At 41.4% G+C, this 20,771-nt stretch overlaps 1 protein-coding gene across 2 annotated transcripts in view; it reads left to right on the top strand.

Annotated features, from left to right (window-relative positions):
• jag2b (jagged canonical Notch ligand 2b) overlaps window positions 1-20,771 on the top strand; it is a 55,964-nt gene that overhangs the window by 20,365 nt on the left and 14,828 nt on the right. Inside the window, exons 4-12 of one of the 2 annotated variants that reach the window (XM_036147229.1) lie at window positions 4,880-5,137; window positions 5,568-5,628; window positions 8,848-8,978; window positions 13,277-13,396; window positions 13,554-13,667; window positions 13,827-13,940; window positions 18,156-18,269; window positions 18,646-18,692; window positions 18,799-18,972. In XM_036147229.1, coding sequence (XP_036003122.1) covers window positions 4,880-5,137; window positions 5,568-5,628; window positions 8,848-8,978; window positions 13,277-13,396; window positions 13,554-13,667; window positions 13,827-13,940; window positions 18,156-18,269; window positions 18,646-18,692; window positions 18,799-18,972 — 1,133 coding nt within the window. The remainder of the gene's footprint in view (window positions 1-4,879; window positions 5,138-5,567; window positions 5,629-8,847; window positions 8,979-13,276; window positions 13,397-13,553; window positions 13,668-13,826; window positions 13,941-18,155; window positions 18,270-18,645; window positions 18,693-18,798; window positions 18,973-20,771) is intronic. The other variant, XM_036147230.1, reaches the window with a different exon arrangement.

The following is a 20,771-nucleotide window of genomic DNA, read 5'->3' as shown; positions in this document are numbered from 1 at the left end:
CTCTCTGTAGTCTCTTGTTGTTGCATTAGTTGAGTAAATTTGCAGCTCTGATGGATCTAAGGCTTAATTGTTGTTCGAAACATTCCAGTTGGTTTCCTTCCAGCTTGTAGCATTTAACTCTCAGCCAAGTAGCTGTAAGGAACTTAAATTGATGTTTCTGGTCCAAGGGTTAAAGGGTCTTCTCAAATTTTGCAGCTTCCCACACAAAGTAGGGCTGGACAATTATTTGCATTCGCAATATAATCGCTATTTATTTAATTTTTTATTTATTTTTTTCCAAATAGGGGTCTGCAATTTTTGGCTATGTAATAATTAATGGTTCAGAAACATCCTTTGGCTGTTGGTAATATGTTTAAAGTGGGTTTGCCTGGAAAGAGTTGCAGCAGTAAGAAAATGTAATTATATTTGTTTTAGAGTTTATATAATAATTTTTAACAGAATCTTTTCACAATAGCATTAAGTAGCGGTCAAACTGTTTAATACACAGACTTGTTTGTTGGTTTCTCTTTATGTTCAACAAGAATTGATGTTCAACTCGACAAGCTATTCTCTTGAATAATAATATTCTGATAAATTAAAACAGTTAAATCCCTCATACCAGGCATGCATGTGGCGACAGTGGAGAGGAAAACTCCCCTTTTTAATAAGAAGAAACCTCCAGCAGAACCTGACTCGGTGTGAACAGCCATCTGGGGGTTTTGAGCAGAGATGTACCGATCCGATACCTGGATCGGATAGTGGCTCCGATATTGACTAGTTCGCTGGATCAGATATCGGGTGAATGACGCCGATCCAGCATTCCGATCCCGTCATTTAATTTTTTTTTTATTAATATACACGGCAATGGTGATCTAGTCACTTCAATTCTATGTTTGCAACGGTGGTTATGTCATTACGCAGCTTGTGATGAGCAAACACAGAGCATCATGTAAAAAGTACCTGACCGAGCCGTGTCGGCTATTTGGAAACATTTCAAACTTGATAGTCTGACTGCAACCTGCAATATCTGCAATGTAAAAATTTGAAGGGGTGGTGAAGAGTTGTAAAATTCAACAGCGCAAACCTGAATAAGCAACTCCTAAAGCACCATGCCAAAGAGCATGCAGACCTTTTTTTTTTTTTTTAACAATCTTTATGTCAAGCCTGATGCCTTCACTCGCACGCCAAGTTAGATGGTATATTCGTTCAACAGTAGTATCGGATTAGTATCGGGTATCAGCCGATAAGCTCAGCCCAGGTATTGGTATCGCATTAGATTGGAAAAAACTGGATGGGTGCATCTCCAGTTTTGAGCACTTCAGAGCCCAGTCTAGATCTGACTGCATGTTGAGGACCGTTGTTCTGCAAGAAGGAGAGCTCTGCCTTTATTCTGATCTCATAAATGGCTTCCAGGTCCCTGCTAAAGTAAAGCATCTCCAGAGCGTGAGGCTGCCCCCACCATGTCTCAAAATTTTTACCCTAAATGTAGGCCAAAATAGCTTTTTCAAGGCTTTGAGCGACAGTAGTTTGCGCGATGGTAGCATTTTTGGCCCCAATTACTAGTGCAGTTTTTTGTTTGATGTTCTTGATCTCCCGTGTTTCTTTATAGCTAAACCAAATAAGTGAGAAAGTGGTTTAATGTTTAAGGATCAAAAGTTGTTTGAGGGCCTTTCTTTCTTATTCATGGGTCCTAAAGCTACAGCTTGAAGTCTCAAAATACAAGGTTGTCGCATTAATATAAATAGGAACGTCTATGCTATGTCCTCAAGATTTTTAATGTTCTGAATAAATGGAGAAAAATGGGGAAAATACTTTTTTTTTCTCCTTTGAGTTTCATTGCATTTTTGAAGGTGCTCATACAGTTTGAGTGAGAAGTGGACATGTGTTGAGACATGCTTCCTGCACATGTATCAGCAGAGCTGCAAATCATTCTGAGAGGGCCTGCGTTTTATAATTGGGGTAGACCACACCCTTGTCGTTTAATGGAGCATACAGTTAATTTTCTGCAACAATTTAGATCCATGTTGGTTTTAAAGGTCAGGTTAAGGTCAAAGGGTAAGACTGCCAAGTGTTGCAGAATACTCATCGGCTCAGATCTTTGTTACTCTTAGTACCTACCTCGAAAGTAGATGAATTTCTGCCATAAACGTCTCGATTTATTAAAGGTAAATATGAAATATTGGTTATTTTCACTTCTTGTACTGTCGCCATGTAGTGGCAAATTTCCAACCACAGTTTATTGCTCGTTTAACTTTTCCCCCTCCAATGGTAAACCATACGTTTTCTTCATTTAAAATGTATAACTTGGTGAGGGATTTCTTTTGTTCCACCTTAGTAGAAGCATCTGAATTGATCAAGATGTTGAAACTGTCTACCTTGTGGCTAAGACCTCCTGTTTTGTGAACGTAGCACAAATATGACAGTGATGGTGGACTTGTTACCTTTCTACTTAGAACTGAACCAGACAAACTGGAATATACTGAAAATTGTATATAGTAACAAACACGGAGCATTGAACTAACTTTACTTTTATTTTAGATAACTTTCAGCTGTTTTTACAAAATATCTAATTTCTGAAATATAAAGCTTCATGTGTAAAGTTTTACACATGAAGTGTAATACTAGACACAAAGCCACTGTTACCTTGATAAATGATTATTTTCTATCTTTTGTGCAAAACAGTTGGGATTGAAATCCAACAGATTCATTCCTCTTGAACATCTTGTTCAAGGGGAATGAATCATAACCTTCAATGACAATTAAAAATGCCTGTAAGAACTATAGTTTTACGCATTTAACAAAGACGTCAAAAACTGACCTTATTTTATATTTTGGGCCTGTTGTCCCCTGTTTAGAAGTGATCAAGAGAAATTGGCAAGTTTTCAATCACCGATTGTTCAACTGGAGCATCCTGGCTAAATAATGTGCAGTAAACGGATTAAGAGCATGTTTGTTCTGGGTTCATGTCTGTTCTTTTTTTTTTCTCTTGCTCATTGGCCGACTCATTGGTCATCCAGACAGCCTTGGTTGTGCACAGATATTAAAGACATGACCTTACAAGTCTACTAGACATGAAGCCGAACATGCCAGCCCTGACTCAGCAGGCTAGTCTGGTTCTATACAAGAACCGATGTGTCGTTCTGTCGGTGAATTCCTCTCCTCCGCCGTCACATCCTCCCATCTACCCCTCCCCCCCCACCACCTCCGTGTCCTCAGGAAAGGCAGCTGGCTGTTTTCCTTGTGTTTATCGAACAGGAAGTGGAGTGGACTGGGTGAACTGGCTCACTGTTTAGACACTTGGTAGCGGGGACCGGCTTGGGCCCAGACCCCATTGTTCTCTATCTGGCAACCGGCGAGGGTTATTTCTGTTGTTGTTGTTGCTTAATTCTGTCTGACATTGTGTAAGTCCCCAGCAGAGGAAGGTGCAGGCATGTGTGTGTGTTCCTGTTTCCAGTGGGTCCAAAACCGTGGAGAAACAGAAATCACAGGCCCCCACTTCATAGCGATTGTCTGCATTGAGCTCAATTTGATGAATCAATTTGTTTTCCTACTGGAGCGGTTCTGAGAATAGTGCGAGCTAGAGCCTGATGGTAACCATTAACATGAGGGTCCAGCTCTAAAGCTCACCCATGATGGATAAATGGGATACTGGAAATTCAGCTGGTAATTTTCATATAGACTTTCTCTATGGGGAATTTAGGGCTTCTCCCCAAATGAAAGAAATATTAGAACTACTTGTCTTTATTTTTCCTAAATCATAAAGCAGTTTTCAAATAACTTTCAAATGTTCCATTCTTATTGCCTTCTTGCATCCATTTAATTTACTTTTAAGCCATTTGGGGAAGGATCACCTGTCAAACTAATCTTCTAAGACTAAGAAGAAAACATTTGTGAAGGTTATGTTATCCTTTTTTAATTTTTTGCTGTGAATTTTTGTCTATTTTGTGGAAAAGCAGGAGTAATCTGCCTACCATTTACCACCTTGCATTTAAATCAAGACTGAAAGAACAACATCCTCTGATTAAAATCAGCAGAAATTGGCGTCTTTCGTAAGGGGGCTGGAATTAGCCTTACAGAGGGGGTCTGGAGTTGAATCGTCCACCGAAGGCTTGCAGTGCAGTTGTTGCACCTAAGCATAAAAGGTTTAGGTGGTTTTGGTATCTAATTAGTAGGACACTCTTTGAAGATTTTTTGGGCATGTCCTGCTAGATGGAAACCCTGGAGCAGAGGCACGGGTCCCTGGAAGGACTATTTATCCCTTCTGGCCGGTTGAATGCGTTGAAATCCCCCTGAATGAGCTGGAAAGTGTCACTGGCATGAGGGTTGTCTTAGTGTCCTTATTGAAACTGTTAACCCTGCAACCCAAGCTTTGGTAAGTCAAAGACAATGAAATGATGAACGAAATATTTGCAGAGTTTACATTTTAAGGTCTTCAGGATCCTGTTTAGCCTTCCTGTTATCTGCTGAAGTGTCTCTCCTTGTTTGAAAGTAGCCATCTGATTTAAAAATCCAACAATGCTAGCACAGAAAAGCTACTTATTCCTTTTTAAATGGTTTCTAACACTTTGTGTGATTTGCATACTGATTTATTGATGCGATAGCTGATCTTTTCTTCTTTAACACTGACCCCAAAAGCTGTCACTGTGACCAAATAGCACCCTACCCAGAGATCAGATCATTTTATTTTATTTTTTTCTTGATGGCCATTTGAGCCAAAAATATTCCAATTCTGGTCACCTTTTTAAATTCCTGGGGCATCCATACTTATTTGATGCTAGCTTCCAATCCGGATTTCTGTTAAACTTGATGCCTACATAGCCTCGAGGCTTTTTAAAATAAAAAAAAATAAAAAAATCTAACCCCATTGACATGATGTGCCTTCATCTTCTGCTTGTTGCAGACGACGAGAAGCGGCTGATCGAGCGCGGCTCTCACACCGGCATGATCAACCCCGACGATCCCTGGCAGACCATCCTTTACGACGGGCCGGTGGCTCGCCTCGTCTACCGCATCCGGGTGCGCTGCGACGAGAACTACTTTGGGAACAAGTGCAACAAGCTGTGCGTGCCTCGCGACGACTACTTCGGACACTATCGCTGCGACCCTGCAGGGACCCGCTTGTGCCTGGATGGCTGGATGGGCCCTGACTGCAGGACAGGTTGGACTTTCTGATACTAGGTTTTAAAATACGAGAATGTGCTAGTATCTCATGCTATCAAATCTTTGCTTTTTCCAGTCTGTTTACTAGATCGTTTGTGTCGGTTTAATGAGTTTTAATAATGTGTAACTCAGGGTGTAGCCATAGTTGCAGGTGGCATGAGGCAAGACTTTGAGTCATTAACTAACCTTAGAAGGCAAAGTGTGACAGATGTGCGGTGAAAAGGGTCGAGGTGTTTTTTTTTTCAAAAGCTTGGTTTTACACACTTGTGACAAAGTTGTTGTTCTTTTCAAAATGTAATTAATAATCTTGTGTACTTCCACTTGTTTCAATTATACTTTTTCATCTACTTTCCAGTTTCCTCTTTTTGTGACATATTTCCACTTCAGTGTATAACCTTTTTTTATTTCTTTTTTTTTTTTCCCCTCAGCAATCTGCAAACCAGGCTGCAACCTGTTACACGCCAACTGCTCTCTACCAGGCACATGCGTGTAAGAGATTTTCTTTTACCTCATACTTGTCTCTAAGTTTTTGTGGTAATTGTGATCCTGGGGAAAATTTTTTTTTGATTTCCTCACACATTTTAATTTCTTTTTTTGTGAAATCCTTCTATGTTTAAAGCAGGTTTCTGCAGGAATTGAAACCATAGCAATCTTGTAGACGGCCCCAAAAAACAAGGGGGGGGGGGGGATATGATATTTTGCAATCTGAATAGAGGCAGCATCAACTTGGCGAGGCTTGTTTTCCGTGTCAGCCTCTCCTTCCCTTGTGGGCATCTCCCAGATCCCTTCTTGAAGGCAAGGCCGACGCCGCGCCTGCCTGCCTCGTATTTTTAGCAGCCCAAAATCCTCCTCAGAATACCAAGCGCCTCGTCGGCTCTCTGCACCTTGGACCAAAGAAAGGCGCTCTTCTGCAAGTGTGAATTGCTGCGCCGTAAACCGCGCCGGGAATTGTCAGATCCCAGTTTCCCCCCCCCCCCCTGTCCGCATTGCAGTCCTCCTTGAAGGGCAAGGGGCAGCGGAGGAAATGAATACCCCGCTGTGTTATTTACATTCCCCTAAAGTGGAAATGACAGTTAAATACGAGTGACGCGGAACGTCCCCGCTGGTCCCTTGTTTCCAGGATGCGTGTACATCCCGTTGTCATCTGTGGAAACCCCTCTCTCCCCACCTGCCGGATGTGAGGACACACTCGTCTCCCTTTTTATTAACGGGGGAGAGGAAAAAAAAAACTGTTTGGCCAAAAGCCGAGGAATGAAGGTGTGTGGGGGGGGTGAACCGGGGTTGGGAAGCTGCTTCACATTTTTACATGTCCTTCTCATTCCGGGTAAAACGGCAGCTTATTCGTGTAAACCGTCAACAGGAAGAGTGACATGAATAGAGGAGCGGCAGTAAAAAAGGGAGTCCTGCAGGAGCACGAATTTAAATGGTTCCTCAGGGCACAAAAAGTTGGCATTAAATCATTTACCACCTCTTTTTTTTTATTGTTTTTTTATTCCCTCCAGTACGTCACACCTAAAAGCTGGTACATAAAAGGTGCTGCGTGCCTGTTTTTACAGTGCCCCATTCAGACCTTTGACTCTGCCCCATTGGGCCTGTTCCGACACATTTAGGAGGCTTGTCCTGAGAATCACCTTGGGTGTGCAGAGCATTAAATCCCTTTGGAAAGGTTTAGCAAACCTTGACTCAAACCTCTATGTTGTAATCCACCTAGTTGATATTTAGACACACGGAGTTTAAAAAATGGTAAATGGCCTGTACCGAGGCATTTTACAGAAGCTTTCTGTGTAAATCTAAGTAGAATTGAACCAATAAATTACTTTTTTTTTTTTTTTTTTTTTTTTTTTTTTTTTTGCTCTGAAATATCAAAAAAAAATTTCTGCTTTCTCAATCTTGCTTTCATGTCCAGAAGCAGGCCCTGTATTGTCCCAATGCCCCCTCTGCTTGAGAGTGGCAGATTTCCAAAGGCTCCGTCTCTCAGAAAGGCAGCAGTGCCGTCTGCAGGGGGCTCAAAATAGCCGTCAATTGACAAGACAGCTGGCACGACGACACCACGGCTTTGGAATAGCAGCGTACGACTCTGAGGCTGCGCCACATAGACTCTGTGTATATACACAGTTGTCTCCAGCCACTCACTCCCTGAACAAGTTTACCACCCTCGTAGCCGCCACTCTTCTTCCCAACCAGACTTCTGCTTGTGCACGGGAGCCCATGGAAGTATACTTAACCTCTCCTGCCCTGGAATGTCAACACGCACACGGATTGCTTGGCCGCAGGCCATAGGACTAATACGAGTCCACGTGCAGAAAAATTATTAGGGCTTTATTCAGTGACGCATTGATCGCAAATGAGCTGTCTTTTTTTTGGGGGGGTACATTACGTCTTTGTTTGCCAGTGTTGACCCAAATTTAAAATCCGTTTTGGTTTTATTGAGTTGTCGGTGAAGTTCAGGGTTGTGAACAGGCTTCTGCTAAGGATTTTTTTTTTTTATTTAGTTTTTTTTTCAAAATGGCACATCTGATATGATGGGACTTTTCCGATCATTATATTTATCTGTAGATCTTGTTAGAGAGATAACAATGTTTTTCAGAGATTAGACAATAAAATGCCTTAGCTCTTCTGACTTTTACCACATGGAAATTATTTTGCCGATTGAGTCTGATTTAATGTCACGGTGAAGAAAAAAAGGTTGTCTTTTCATCGTGTAATGTAAATATACAGTTTCAGCTATAATGTTCTTCAGGATGTCAATATGTAGGTTAGCCTTAACTGTGCTTCCCTCGGTGACGTCCGTGAAAGTGAACGAGAAAACCATTAGCCATTCGTGCGAGATTGGACATGTTGAGCTAGGCCTCTACGACATGCTCATGGTGTGATAACCTTCAGCAGAAATGCCACGGTTTTTACATAAAAATGCAAAACAATATCGCTTGATGATCCAATCGCTTTTATTGAAAATGGGAAAGCAGCGCACTTTTTGGTCCTGCTAAAACAGGGTATCCTGTAGGTTGACTTAGTGCTCTTTTTGCATTTTATACACATGCTTAAGTGAAACTAAAAAAAATAGATGCTTAAACCTGCTTATTTCACAGAATATAGCTTTTTTTTTTCTATTCCGCTCTTTTACAGAGTGACACAAAAACACAAGGGTTGATGTTAAGCTGATTGATTAGTACTGCTATGTACTCTGTTGGTTAGGCTGCAGCTGGCTTGTAGGTATCGTTTTAGTATCCGATCCATGTCCAGAAATGTCTTTTTGTAAATAAAAAAAATAACAAATGGCCAAATTTGTCTTTCCTCTTAAGCATCGGGAAAAACTTGGTAGATTCTCTCAGCCAGCTGTGGTGCAGTGTGCAGCAACAAGTGGGGGAAAGATGGAATAGGTAGTACAGAATATTTAAGTCGTTCCTGAGACTGTCTGGGAAAACTTCTGTATGCCCAGAGCAACCTTAATATCCTCAGGATCCGTTGTGCATTGAAGCTAAAATGTTTCTAAGCAAAGAGAATCAATTTTAATTTTACATTTCCATACCAAAGTAAAGTGTTGCACATAAACCCACCAGTAGACAGTCCCTGTCCAATTTATCATTGATAAAATGGGAGTAAAAATTCCCTCAAATCATATCGTGTGTGTGTGTGGGTGTGTGCACCTGTCGTTGTAAAATATTTCCGGAAAAGAAGCTGCATTCTCACCTGTCTGTTTTTGAACAGGTGTAAGTTCGGCTGGAAGGGCCCGTTCTGCGATGAATGTCATCTCCATCCCGGATGCGTTCATGGCACCTGCAACAGGCCCTGGCAGTGCAACTGCGAGAAGAACTGGGGTGGCCTATGGTGTGATAAAGGTATGTGCTTTTTTTTTTTTTTTTTTTTTTTAATTTATTACAATCCACCAACTGATCCTTCATGGTAGAGTGGCCAGACAGTCCTTTTGAAATTTGCAGAAACACACCATGGCAAGTAGCTGGTTGCGCTCTCCCCTATCATCACCAAATGGTTTGAAAGGCTCTTCTCCCACACATTAAAACTCCTCTTCCTCCTGACCACAACCAAGACTAATTTCCATACAGAACAAAGAGGTCAGCAGAGTAATGGCTGCTCTCCAAACAGCCCTGACGCACTTGGAGAAGGTCAACACCTGCATTAGGATGCTGTTTGTGTATTTTAGTTCCACCTTTAAAGCCTCGGTGTGTAAGATTTACCCAGTGGTGCGCCATCTAGTGGTGCGCTGAATGACTTTGCTGTAATAGCTACTGCTGAAGACTCGGAGTATCATAAGTGGGACAATGTAAACATGTCCTCCATGCATTACCTACTTCTAATGGCTATTACCTATGGTCCTGGTGTGAAATGGTTTTTGACATTGTTGTCAAGTCTGTTTTTTTTTCCTTTTTTTTCCGAGAGTCGCTTGTAAATTATGAGTGTCGTTTTTTTGGGCTTGTTTCTGAACGTGCAGTTGCTTATTTTGGGTCTAAAATGAGCGATTATAAACCCCAGTAAAGGGACCCAGCCGGTCTTGCTGCCTTACCACACAGTGAACGGGCCGGGCCGATATCCTCCACGTACCGTACATGCATACCCTTTGTCTCTCTCATGGAGAGAGAGGCGAGCAAAACGACCTGTTTCTGGTGGGAGGACACAGTAGTTGCTGGACTACACTGCCCTTTTTCTAACATACCATTAAAAATATACTTCACTGTTATATTAAATTAACTTACCTGACCAGCAGAAAGCCAGAGTCTGTGCTCCCTCTGAATTATCCCCACCTGGTAATTATAGCTGCACCAATATAGACTGTTGTTGTTTTTTTTTCATGACTTTTTTTCTTTTCTTGATTACCTTCTCTTCCCTTTTACTGGGCAAAGAGTATGGATGGTCCTCCATTTCAACAGAAAACAGCAAATAGAATGATCTACGGTCGTCTTTGCTTGTTTTATACTCCTCCACCACCAACAGCGCGTCTTCATATGGGAAACGAAGAGAAAACGCGTATAACTGACAAGTTTGGCCCCCTTCATCTGAAATCAGAAATGGCGACGCAACATGGCACCTCCCAGTGGGTGCACCGACCCCTTTGTATTTATAAACTACTAATTCTAAGTTATGAGAACGCTTTCATTTTTGATGTGAGGTTATTAGACTTCACCAGACTATGTATTTTATAAAAGCAATACTTTTCTTTGCTAATTAAAAGTCAAACTAGTTACACACTGTCCCTTTTAATGCTGGCATTTCCCCATATTTGGGGAGTGGCCTAGTGGTTAGAGCGGCACGCTTGTGTTCTGAGACGGCTGCAACACCCTTAGCCCCAGGTTGCTCCCGGGGCGCTACTCAGTGTGGACAGCCCACTGCTCCCTGAGGGATGGGTTAAACACAGACAAAATTTCCCCTCTGTGGGACTATAGGGGCAAATCTTCTAAACTGAGCAGTCTGAGTAATTAACTGTACTGGTGGATTCTGGATTACCTTAGGAACAGACTATAGACCGGAAACATGTTGAGGTGTAGGTAACCACTCATCAACCCTCATCCTGATCACAGGAACAAACCAGGGGTGTGTCCTCAACCCCATTCTCTATTCGTTATGCACCAATAACTGCTCCACCATTCACTCCAACAACAACGTGGTCAAGTCTACTGACAACGTCACTGTTGTAGGTCTGAGTTTTGACAGTAATGAGTCGGCCTACAGGGAAGAGCTCCAGCACTTATGTCGGGAAAAATAACCTGGACCTCAACATCTCAGAGATTAACTAATTATGGTCTTCAGGAAATCTAGAACACACACACTCTCCTCTCAATACATGTTCGTGGTGTCCACACCCCTGCTGACCTCACCTGGAAAACACACGCTTCACGCCAGGTGGGGAAAACACGACTAACTTTATTTCCTCAGGAGGTTAAAACTTCACTCAATCTGGACACATAAAGAAATTAAGCACTTGGAATATTTTACCAATGCAATTTTATAATTTACTTTTTGATTAAAAAAAAGTTAATCAAATAAAATTAGATTGAAATTAGAAGGAAGCAGAAAGCAAAAGTTTTCTATTACATCAACGTCGTCATCCAGTTGGGGCTTTTTGTAAATGCTACAATTAAATTTAAATGTGGAACTTGTAGAGCGACTGAAATGGGATACAAGTGGATGTAAATCTATTTAGTGCTGCTGCAGTGTTGAACCGTTAATGAGTGGATCGGCGTCCTTGCAGAGATGGCTTCATTAAGAGGAACTGCAGTTTTCATCCCCTCTGGATTAGCTTTTTGAGCCTCATCAGCTTTTTAGTAGAGGTGGAACGGCTGACAAAATCCACGCTTTAGTTGGAGCGAGGCACCTCATGGAGTCTAAAGCTAACTGAGATTTCTCTTCGCAGAATGAGTAGACATCACTAAAATTAAAATTCTCTACACTTTACGGTTTGCTTGAATAATAAAAGGAGGAACCTGGGTGTTGCCATCAGCTTCTTTTTACTACTATGCTGGAGATGGAGGACATTGGGCTCCCATGATAACCAGTTTACTCTAATTATCCACATCAACCCCTTTCTCGTCTGTGGAGCGAGTGTTTTTGGTGGAGTGTTTTTTTTTTTTTTTTTTTTTTTTTTAAAGCTGGAGGACAGCAGAGACAAATCTGTGTATCATTTTTTTTTTGTATGAAGTAACTATGTGCTACTATGGCTTAGTAATAATGAACAAATTGTACTTCAGGTGTTCATTAGTTGGTGGCGAGGACATGATGGAGGATTCAGTTAAATTCTGATCGGAGATTATCAATGCATGCTTTCAGTTACTGGACGTATAAAATAAAGTCTGAATCATCTTTGCTGGCCTCTCGTCTCTCTCTGGAAACCAGAAGCTGGATAGTTTTACTGTCCGTGTGATCTGAGCAACGGCAGGGACACCCGATCCCCCCACATGCCTTCGTCACAGAGGGCTCTTTGGGGGATGAGAGCAGGTCCTGAGATCCCCAGCGGAGACAGATTCCTGCTCATTTATTTACCAGGCTTTTGGGGAACCTTGTCTGAGCCTTGTGTGACAGGATCATTTAGGGTTTACTTGGTTTATTTTTTTGTTATTTCAAGGAAGGAAGCGGGAGTGAGGGGGGGAAAAAAAGCACAAAGAATGCATTTTTAATATGTGCAAATAACAGGTTGGTTTGTGGTGCTAATTCTCAACCACCTGTCTATAGCCTGCAGATACAGAAAATTAGTCACAAAGCGATGCAGCAGGGGGGCTGAGAAAACACGTCCTGCCAACGCAGGCAGCTGGTACTTCAGAGCGAAGGCTGCGACAAGATTTCTGGGAAATCCCAGAAAAAATGACACTTGGAGGTGGCTGCACAGAGCTTGTCGAAACACAAAATACGGACTGCAAACTTGTACATGAACATTGAGTTCATATTGGAGGAGATGATGGGACGGAGTGTATTTTTAGTTACAGCAAGAGGTGTTCGATTGTTAAAGTATGAAGCCATGTTCATTCTCCATCAGCTCATTTCAGCAGATCAGACATAAATTTAACAGGAGAACTTAAGATAAAGAGGTACTGTGTTGAAATAAATATTTCGAATGCTCTTTAGGAGAAATCTGGACAGAGTCTGCATCAGCAAATCAGAACCTTCATTTTTTTCCACTCTTGCTTCCATGAGCGATCATATAAAATATACACTAGGAGAAAACGGCGTCTTTGCTGTAATACAGTCCGCCTTCCTGTTACTCGTTGGAAGTTTCGCTCTCTCCGTTTCATGCTGGCTTAATGGGAGCACAGACATGTCTGAATATATTGTGGAAAATTGGCTTCCTGTTAAATAGATTTGTATACTTCTGGAATACGTTTGACTTCTTTTAAACCTGTGAAACTAGAAATGGTTAACATTTAGTAATTTTTTCCCTCAGTAACTGCATCATCACAAAAGAGTGCTGCTCTCAATGGGACCTGGTAAAGACTATTATAGTGTGCTGGGGGGAAAGATTATATTTTTAAGTTTCTGGCCAGGTGGTTGCGAGTCAGAGCTAGTTGGACAGCTGATAACCAGCTGATTCCGGTCATTATCTGATCTCTCTGAGCTGCTTTGCACCTTATTGCTTGACTAATTTTGAATCTTCATCTCTTTGTCTTTCCCCTCGCTTGCTGTTTTCAATCAGATCTGAATTACTGCGGTCGCCACCAGCCGTGCATCAACGGAGGAACCTGCCTGAACACCGAACCAAACTTGTATTACTGCGCCTGTCCACCGGGCTATTCCGGAAAGAACTGTGAGATAGGTGAGAAAATGTGACCTCTGGGGTTTATTTTTTCCCCCCATCCCTGGTAACATATTAACGCAAACAAATATAGACACTATATGTAATCGAATACTGCCATTTTAGCTTTAAAAATAGCCTTTTCTTTCCTAATATTCTGTTGCTGTTTTGCCATCAGCTGAGCACTCATGTGTCTCCAACCCCTGCTTGAACGGTGGGACGTGCCAGGAGGTTGCTGCCGGCTATGAGTGTCTGTGTCCGTCAGGTTGGGAGGGTTCTCTCTGTGAAAAAAGTGAGTTATTTTTAAAAACAAAAAAAAAATTCAACAGTATCTGGTGAATTACCTTAGTTTAACACTTGTTGAATTGTATAACCCATACATCGTTGCTCTTAAATTCATCGACTACTTCGGTTGCCATCCGTCAGAAACGAACAGTTTTGGTTTCTCCAGATTTGGATGACTGTGCGTCCAGTCCGTGCGCTCAGGGTGGGACCTGTATCGACCTGGAGGATGGCTTTGAGTGTGTATGCCCCCCACAGTGGGAAGGGAAGACCTGCCAGATAGGTAAGCTGACCTTAAATGATAATGCTTCCATCTTTTTTTTAAGGTAATTCTACTTTTAGTTCTGCATGTGGAATTTTCTAAAACTATAAAAAGAAGAATAGAATAAGATGGCATGGAAAAACATTAGTTTTTCTATGGGGGAAAAAAAGGACTTGTAGACATGTAAATATAATATATCACTAGTTATACATAACACACCCATCCCACGGGCTACTTCACAGCCAGTTATATTGATGGTATAATTCACCTGGAAAATCACAGCTAAATCATCTTAACAGATGCAAATCCCAACTACACATCTTCCAGTGCAATAGTGCATATAGGTTAAAGATTAAGTGATAATAATTACGCTATGGAGCACCGCACCTTTGGTAGCTCCATTAAGATGTGCACGTAGCAATCTCCAGGTGCAGCCTGCGCCCAAAAATGTTATTTCCTCAACCTTCCTTCTTGTTTCAGACTGGATGGGGTGGAGTCACGTGACTACAGACTGTAAACGTAGCGCCACGTCTTAAATGGACAGGAGCATAGCCTTCCTTTACCAATAAAGACAGCTTTTTCTTTTATCTCTTTAATACCGAAAATATCGACATGGGCAAAATGACAATGGTTATTGTCGTAAATTTCGGTATCGGTAGTTTTTTGGTTCATCACCCAGGCCCAGATTATAGCGCAAAATGCCAACTCTCTTTGGTGGCACCTAGTTTCATCAGTCAGTAGCACCGTCATGGTGTTCTGTGATGCAGTGGCCCATGATGGATCTCCTCAGTTTGGACAAGCAGCCCGCATCACTGTCAAGATTTCTGTAAATAAACCTGGTTTCTTATAAAGCCACCCTTTTGATATGTCAATACAATTAAATACAGATGACATGAAGCAAGCTTTGGATAAAAGGAGAAATGAAGCGGTATGATTAAAAAACTTAAACATGAAAAGGGAGTCGTTACTTTCCACTGTCGCAACTTGTTTGCTCAGTTTGAGGGATTGCTTGTCGATAACTTGACTGCAACAGGTAATGGACACCGTGAGGTAGCAATCAGTGCCGTAAAGCTTTCACCTGTCCAACATGAATAATGTGCCTTGAGTATAAATAACTCTACAAAACATGCTACTAAAATACGTATCACCAATACAGCTTTGAGGAGTTTTGAAGCACTATAGAGGTAGATTTACGCAAACGGCCGCCATGTTTCTGGGTATGCACATCTCCTCTGACCTCACCTGGTCCGTAAACTCCTCCCACCTGGTGAAGAAGGCTCAACAACAGGTCTTCTTCCTCAGAAAACTGAAATGGACTGGACGTGTCCCTAAGCTACTAAAAAAACTTCTACATTGCTACAATAGAAAGCGTCTCATGTCTCAGCATAACTGTGTAGTATGGGAGCTGCACAGTGAAGTAGAAGAAGCACGGGTGGTGAGGACAGCGCAGGGAGTTGAGATGCCGTCTGCAAGAACTGGACTCGGTTTATGCAGCACGAGTCCAGAGAAGGGCCAGACGCAATTTTAACCCTAGATTAGTTTCTTTGATACAAAAAAGGCCTGTATTCACAACAAATAACTCAAGATCGTATAATACTGAGACAAAATGAGGTTTATTTATTTATTTATTTTAGATGATTATACAATCAAATTGTTGTCTCTTATCTCTGGTATTGAGATAATTGGGAAACTATTTGATAATGAGCCGGCAATCCTTTTTTAGAACGGAAATTAAAACTGTTCTCAAGCAGTCTCTTAGATAATTAATCAAAATAAGTTTCTGTGTATGGCATTTGGGTTTTGGAGTTCTTGACTTTAAAACTTTCAAAAAATCATTAATGCCCGTGCTTCAGATGATAAAATACATTTTGAGTACAGTTTTGAAGCCTTTTTTTTTATTTTTTTTATTTTGTCACCATTTTTTTTGCCATATTTGTTTGTGTTTTCTGAAAAACTGGAAAAAAAAATGACTCGGGACATTCATTTAGGAAGGGGGCGATTTGTAACTGTAATGTATCACAAATCTTTAGATTTCAAAATGTGGGCAGAAAATTCCAGAAATTTAAAAACCAAAGTGTGGGCTGTAGATTCCCAGGACACAAGGGTTCTGTGTTAACGTTGATGACTTTCTAACTTTATAAGCTACAGCTTTTGTCTCTGGGTTTTGGCTTACGCTTCTGCATCTCTCGGTCCAAAAAGCGGACGTGACCGGCGCCGAGCCAGGAAATGTATTACGACCAGTAAACAAGGTTGTTGTGCTTGTATGTGTGTCTGGGGGTGCAGGCAGGAAAGAGATCCCAAGTGTTCAGTGTCATCTTACACGCTCGGCTCTCGGCTTACAGGCAGGTATAGGCCTCCTGTCTTACCTGGAGCTTGTTGTGTGAGTGGAGTGTTGGGTTTCAGAGAGGACAGCCGTGTAGGTGTGTTGCAGGACATCTTGCTGCTGCTGATCGCCTCCCCCATAGTCTCCAGCTCTTGTTCAATTATTTTTTCCACTCATTTATGTTTCAGTGAGGACATGCAGAAAATTTTTCTAAATATGAAGTGTCTACTGCTCTGTAAAACCAAGGAGAAATGGATGGATGAACATCTGCATGGGCAATGATTAAGGTCATCCATTGGACATGAGGATCTTTTTAGTGGTTTTCACAAAAAAATTCTCGCATTTTTTTTGTTGGAAACATCACCAAACCTGAAGGCTGAAGGGAGAAAATTATTGCACTGAAATTGCATGACAAAATCTTTCTACGAAGTTTTAAAATGCCTATTACTCAGTATTTACGCACTTGTTATGAAAAGTTTGAATATCACATGTGCCACAATCCATATTTGAAGAGAAAATTCCCAACGTCTGTGTTGGGGAAACGCAATCCACAGGTATTTCCTCATATTTATGGAATGGTGAAAAATTGTTCCTCTCACTTTATGTAAAATAAAATACATCATTTGTAAACCTATGAGAAACCAAAAATAACATCTCTAACTAAAGGTATCATTCTGGTGTTTCACATATGAATAGAAACAGATAAAACAGCAATATTTCCTGTTGACTTAATGTATAAAATACCCTACTAATTATTATTATTTTTTTTATATATAATTTTTCTGTCAAAGCTGTCGAGCCATTGTTAGAGGGGTCTAAAGAGCTTCAGGTTGCAGGCACCTGCCTCATGGAAAGTTTGGCAGTGTCTCTCCAAAATTCAACATGGCTGCCCTCGCCTTAAAACTTCCGCACAGAGGCAGTAACAAAACAAAACATGCCTTCGTCACAATTTGTATCCTGTGAAATCTTTCTCGCTCACACAGTGCGGTACAGCCTCGTTAAGTGGACACGTTTCTACTTGATACCAACTGCAGAGAGATGCATTCTTGGTTCATCTTGTTAGTAGACGTTATCCTGGTCACTAAGCACATCAACTGGGAAATCCTGCTGCTTTTCCATTTTACTGCTAGAACATAATTGGGTTTTATGTCATTCCCAGATCCAATTTCCACCTTGAGAGCTAAATGGATCACAGCACAACTAGTCACCAGCAGTTCTTCACTGAAGTCTGCTTCAGTTTACACTGCTTAAAACAAGCTACCCGAATGAGGAGGGCAAACAACATTGAAAACCTCATCCGTTATTATTATTATTATTATTATTTTTAAGAACAGTCGTAAAATTTCCTTCCACTACCTCATTCTCAGAACCATGTCCTTTACTCAGGTCACTGATCTGGATTGAAGTCATTGGATCCCATGTCTGGACTTCATTCTCAGTGACAGCGTTGGTGCATCACAAACCATAAATGTCACTTTGGAGGAAAAATTGCTTATTTTCACTCCAAGGGGCTGAATTGATGATTTGATGGATAGTTTCTAGCCTGCAATCGAGCACATGAGACGAGCTCATTAACAGTATTAGTCCTGACGGTATCGGCAGTTCCAGATCAATAATGCAGAGGGAAGTTGTTCCCTTCCAGTTAATTAGCAGAACAGTCCCATTTATCCTGCAGCATAAAGAGTGAAAATATCCTGATTGCTTTTAGATTGACTAAACCTTTATTTATTGCGCTGCCCATGTATACTAGTCACACAAGTGACGGTTCAGTCCAGAATTAATTTACAATCGAAGCCCCTACATGCTGGTTCTTCCGTTTTTACTCTTTAATACTCGGACCCCTTTATCTCATCTGCCTCCCCTTGTCTTTTTCTACTTTTCCTTCAATTGATGGACTCAATCTGCCTTCACAGATGCAAATGAATGTGCAGGACAGCCCTGTGTGAACGCTTACTCTTGCAAAAATCTCATTGGTGGATATCACTGCAAGTGTTTCCGGGGATGGTCTGGCCAAAACTGTGACATCAGTCAGTATTTCTTTACCTTAACTCGGCGTCACTTCTACACTGACTTTGCTTCTATTTTCTCCCCCAATAATGACACCTACTTCACTTCGGCTCCTTTTTTTTTTCTCCTCCTGAAGATACAACATGGGTGTAGTTTAGCCTCACTCTCGCACATGTGGTAACCTGTTTGATTCTTGCTTTGGCAAACTCGATCCATAGCTCCGTTATGCATGCTGCCTTTCTCTCCCGGTTTTATGCGGCACTGGCTTGACTTCACATGTTTCCATCTCCAGTCTTCAACTTAATCCCCACCTTCACTGAAAACGTAACCTAATAATGAGCAGCTAATCTAATGCTTTTAGCTAATAAACTTTGTATTTGCTATCTTCGTTCTCAGACATCAACGTCTGCCAAGGTCTGTGTCGGAATGGAGGAACCTGTAAGGTACGGGTGTGTCTCTTTTGTTTTTTCGTTTTTGAACCAAGAAGGACAAATTTGCAGAGATCTGTTAAACCCTTAACCTTTTTTATATTGCTTGTGTGTTCTTTAGAAGGGTCCGAGGGGTTACCACTGCCAGTGTCCTCCCGGTTTTGTCGGCAATCACTGCGAAATCCAGCGAAACAAATGTGACAGCAGACCGTGTCAGAACGGCGGCCAGTGCCACGCCGTGTTGGACGGCTTCGTGTGTGAATGCCTGCCAGACTTTGGTGGCCAACTGTGTGAGGTGAGACCCCCGCGGCAAGCTTTTATTTCTTAATCTCTTACTTCCAAGTTGCTAGACTGTTGTTCAGTTTTTCTTTGAATGCTGGTCACTTTGAAAGTCTTCAAGGAAGGCTGGCTCATTGAAAGCATGTCTTAAAGTAAAATTTGTAAGTTTTACTTAAGGGTTCAGTGGGATCTTGTGCCACAAAATCTCACAATATTGAAACATTAGTATATTTCTCCTCCAGTTGATGCTTCTCCAGGCACATTTGGTTGACCTCATGTGACATTTCACTGGTGAAGTAACTTTATGCTACTATGAATAATCTTGAATATGAATTTGCAAACCATGGCAACCATTTCAATGTTTGAGGCTCTTATTCTGAAGTAATAAAGGAAGACGTTTTTGAGTGGAGTTGTTGTACTGACAAAGGTGATTATATAGTATAATTAGCATTTTGGAGACGCCATAGAAAACTGAAATTGTGACCGTGGGATAAGACAAGGCACAAGCAATGTGTCAGCGGTGTGAAAACCGTGACTGGCTAATGTTTAGCGTTCAGCGACGCAGAAGTTGCCTATTTTATGATGGATGGAAAGCTTTAAAACAGAGTTTTCGAACAAGGGTGAGATGATTAAATCCGATCTAAGCTCAAAATCTAAAATACTAGGACTGCTCCATACTAACTTGCATGCTTCTAAACAGAATAGATTTTTAACACGTTTTGAGATTTTGCTTACTTGAATCTTTTATCTGTGGAAAGAAAAAAAAATAACGGGCTCTTAAAAACAGCGCTTGTTCTTAGGGAACCCAGTATTGTGTGTGTGTGTGTGTGTGTGTGTGTGTGTGTGTGTGTGTATAGTTCCATCTTGCAAACTGGATGCATGGCTTTGCAACTAAATTGTTCCTCTGCACCATAAAGCAGTTTTTATTGTGGTAAATAAAAAGTGAAGTTAATACTACTTGGGTGTTTTTGTTTAGTATTTTGCATTTAAATGAGAAATGTCATGCAAAATCCACTTTTTTAGATCTTTAATAGATTTTTTTTGAGTACTTGGATTCTCTATTTGAATGTAGTCTCTTCAGGTACTGCGCAGTTTTCTTGATAGATATTTTTTTTCCAAGCCGTTGAGTTTTCTATTTCTACCTTTTTTTAAACTATAATGTCAAAGTATTTGCTGCAGGCCTGGTAAACCAGGTCATGACTTCCAGCTCATCAGTCTTGCAACTCCGCCATTTTTATTCGACTTTGTAGCCCTAGCCGAAGGATGCCGAAGCTACATGTGGAGTGGTCACCAATTGTTCATTACACCGTCCCCTAGCATCCTACAAAAATGGCTGAATGTGATGGAGTGGAATGCTCTAGGGCCTGGAGGGGTGTGAAGAGCCTCCTTTAGATTTAAAGCGATGGTACCAAAACGAGTTGCTCTCAGCCGCACCTCAGAACAGGGGTGAAACGGAGGAACGTAGGTGTAAATTAACGAGGAGTTCAGACCAAAGCATTGCAGTTCCACTTTATATGGCCCACAGCTGAATGATTTCGATGTGAAAAGGATAAAAACTGAAAAACACACGTCCCCTTTAAAGCACTGCAGCTGGTTTCAACCTGTCTTTTGCTAGCTTTTCATGCAGTGGAGGAAAAAACTACAAACTGCTTCAGCATTTAACAGTCATCTGACCCAACACGCCAAATGGCTGCTGTGATCTTCTCTGGTTGTGTAATGTAATCCATCCCCAACATTGCGAGCCAAGCCCTCCTTTTTCCTATTCGAGACTTCTGAGCTTTTCATGGCGTCTCAGTGGGTCCCCTCCCCGACGCC

This window comes from Fundulus heteroclitus, chromosome 15 (assembly GCF_011125445.2).
Source record: "Fundulus heteroclitus isolate FHET01 chromosome 15, MU-UCD_Fhet_4.1, whole genome shotgun sequence".
In the NCBI taxonomy this organism is placed as follows: domain Eukaryota; kingdom Metazoa; phylum Chordata; class Actinopteri; order Cyprinodontiformes; family Fundulidae; genus Fundulus; species Fundulus heteroclitus.
Note: the sequence above shows the minus strand (reverse complement) of the source record. Positions and strands in the feature narration are given on the sequence as shown.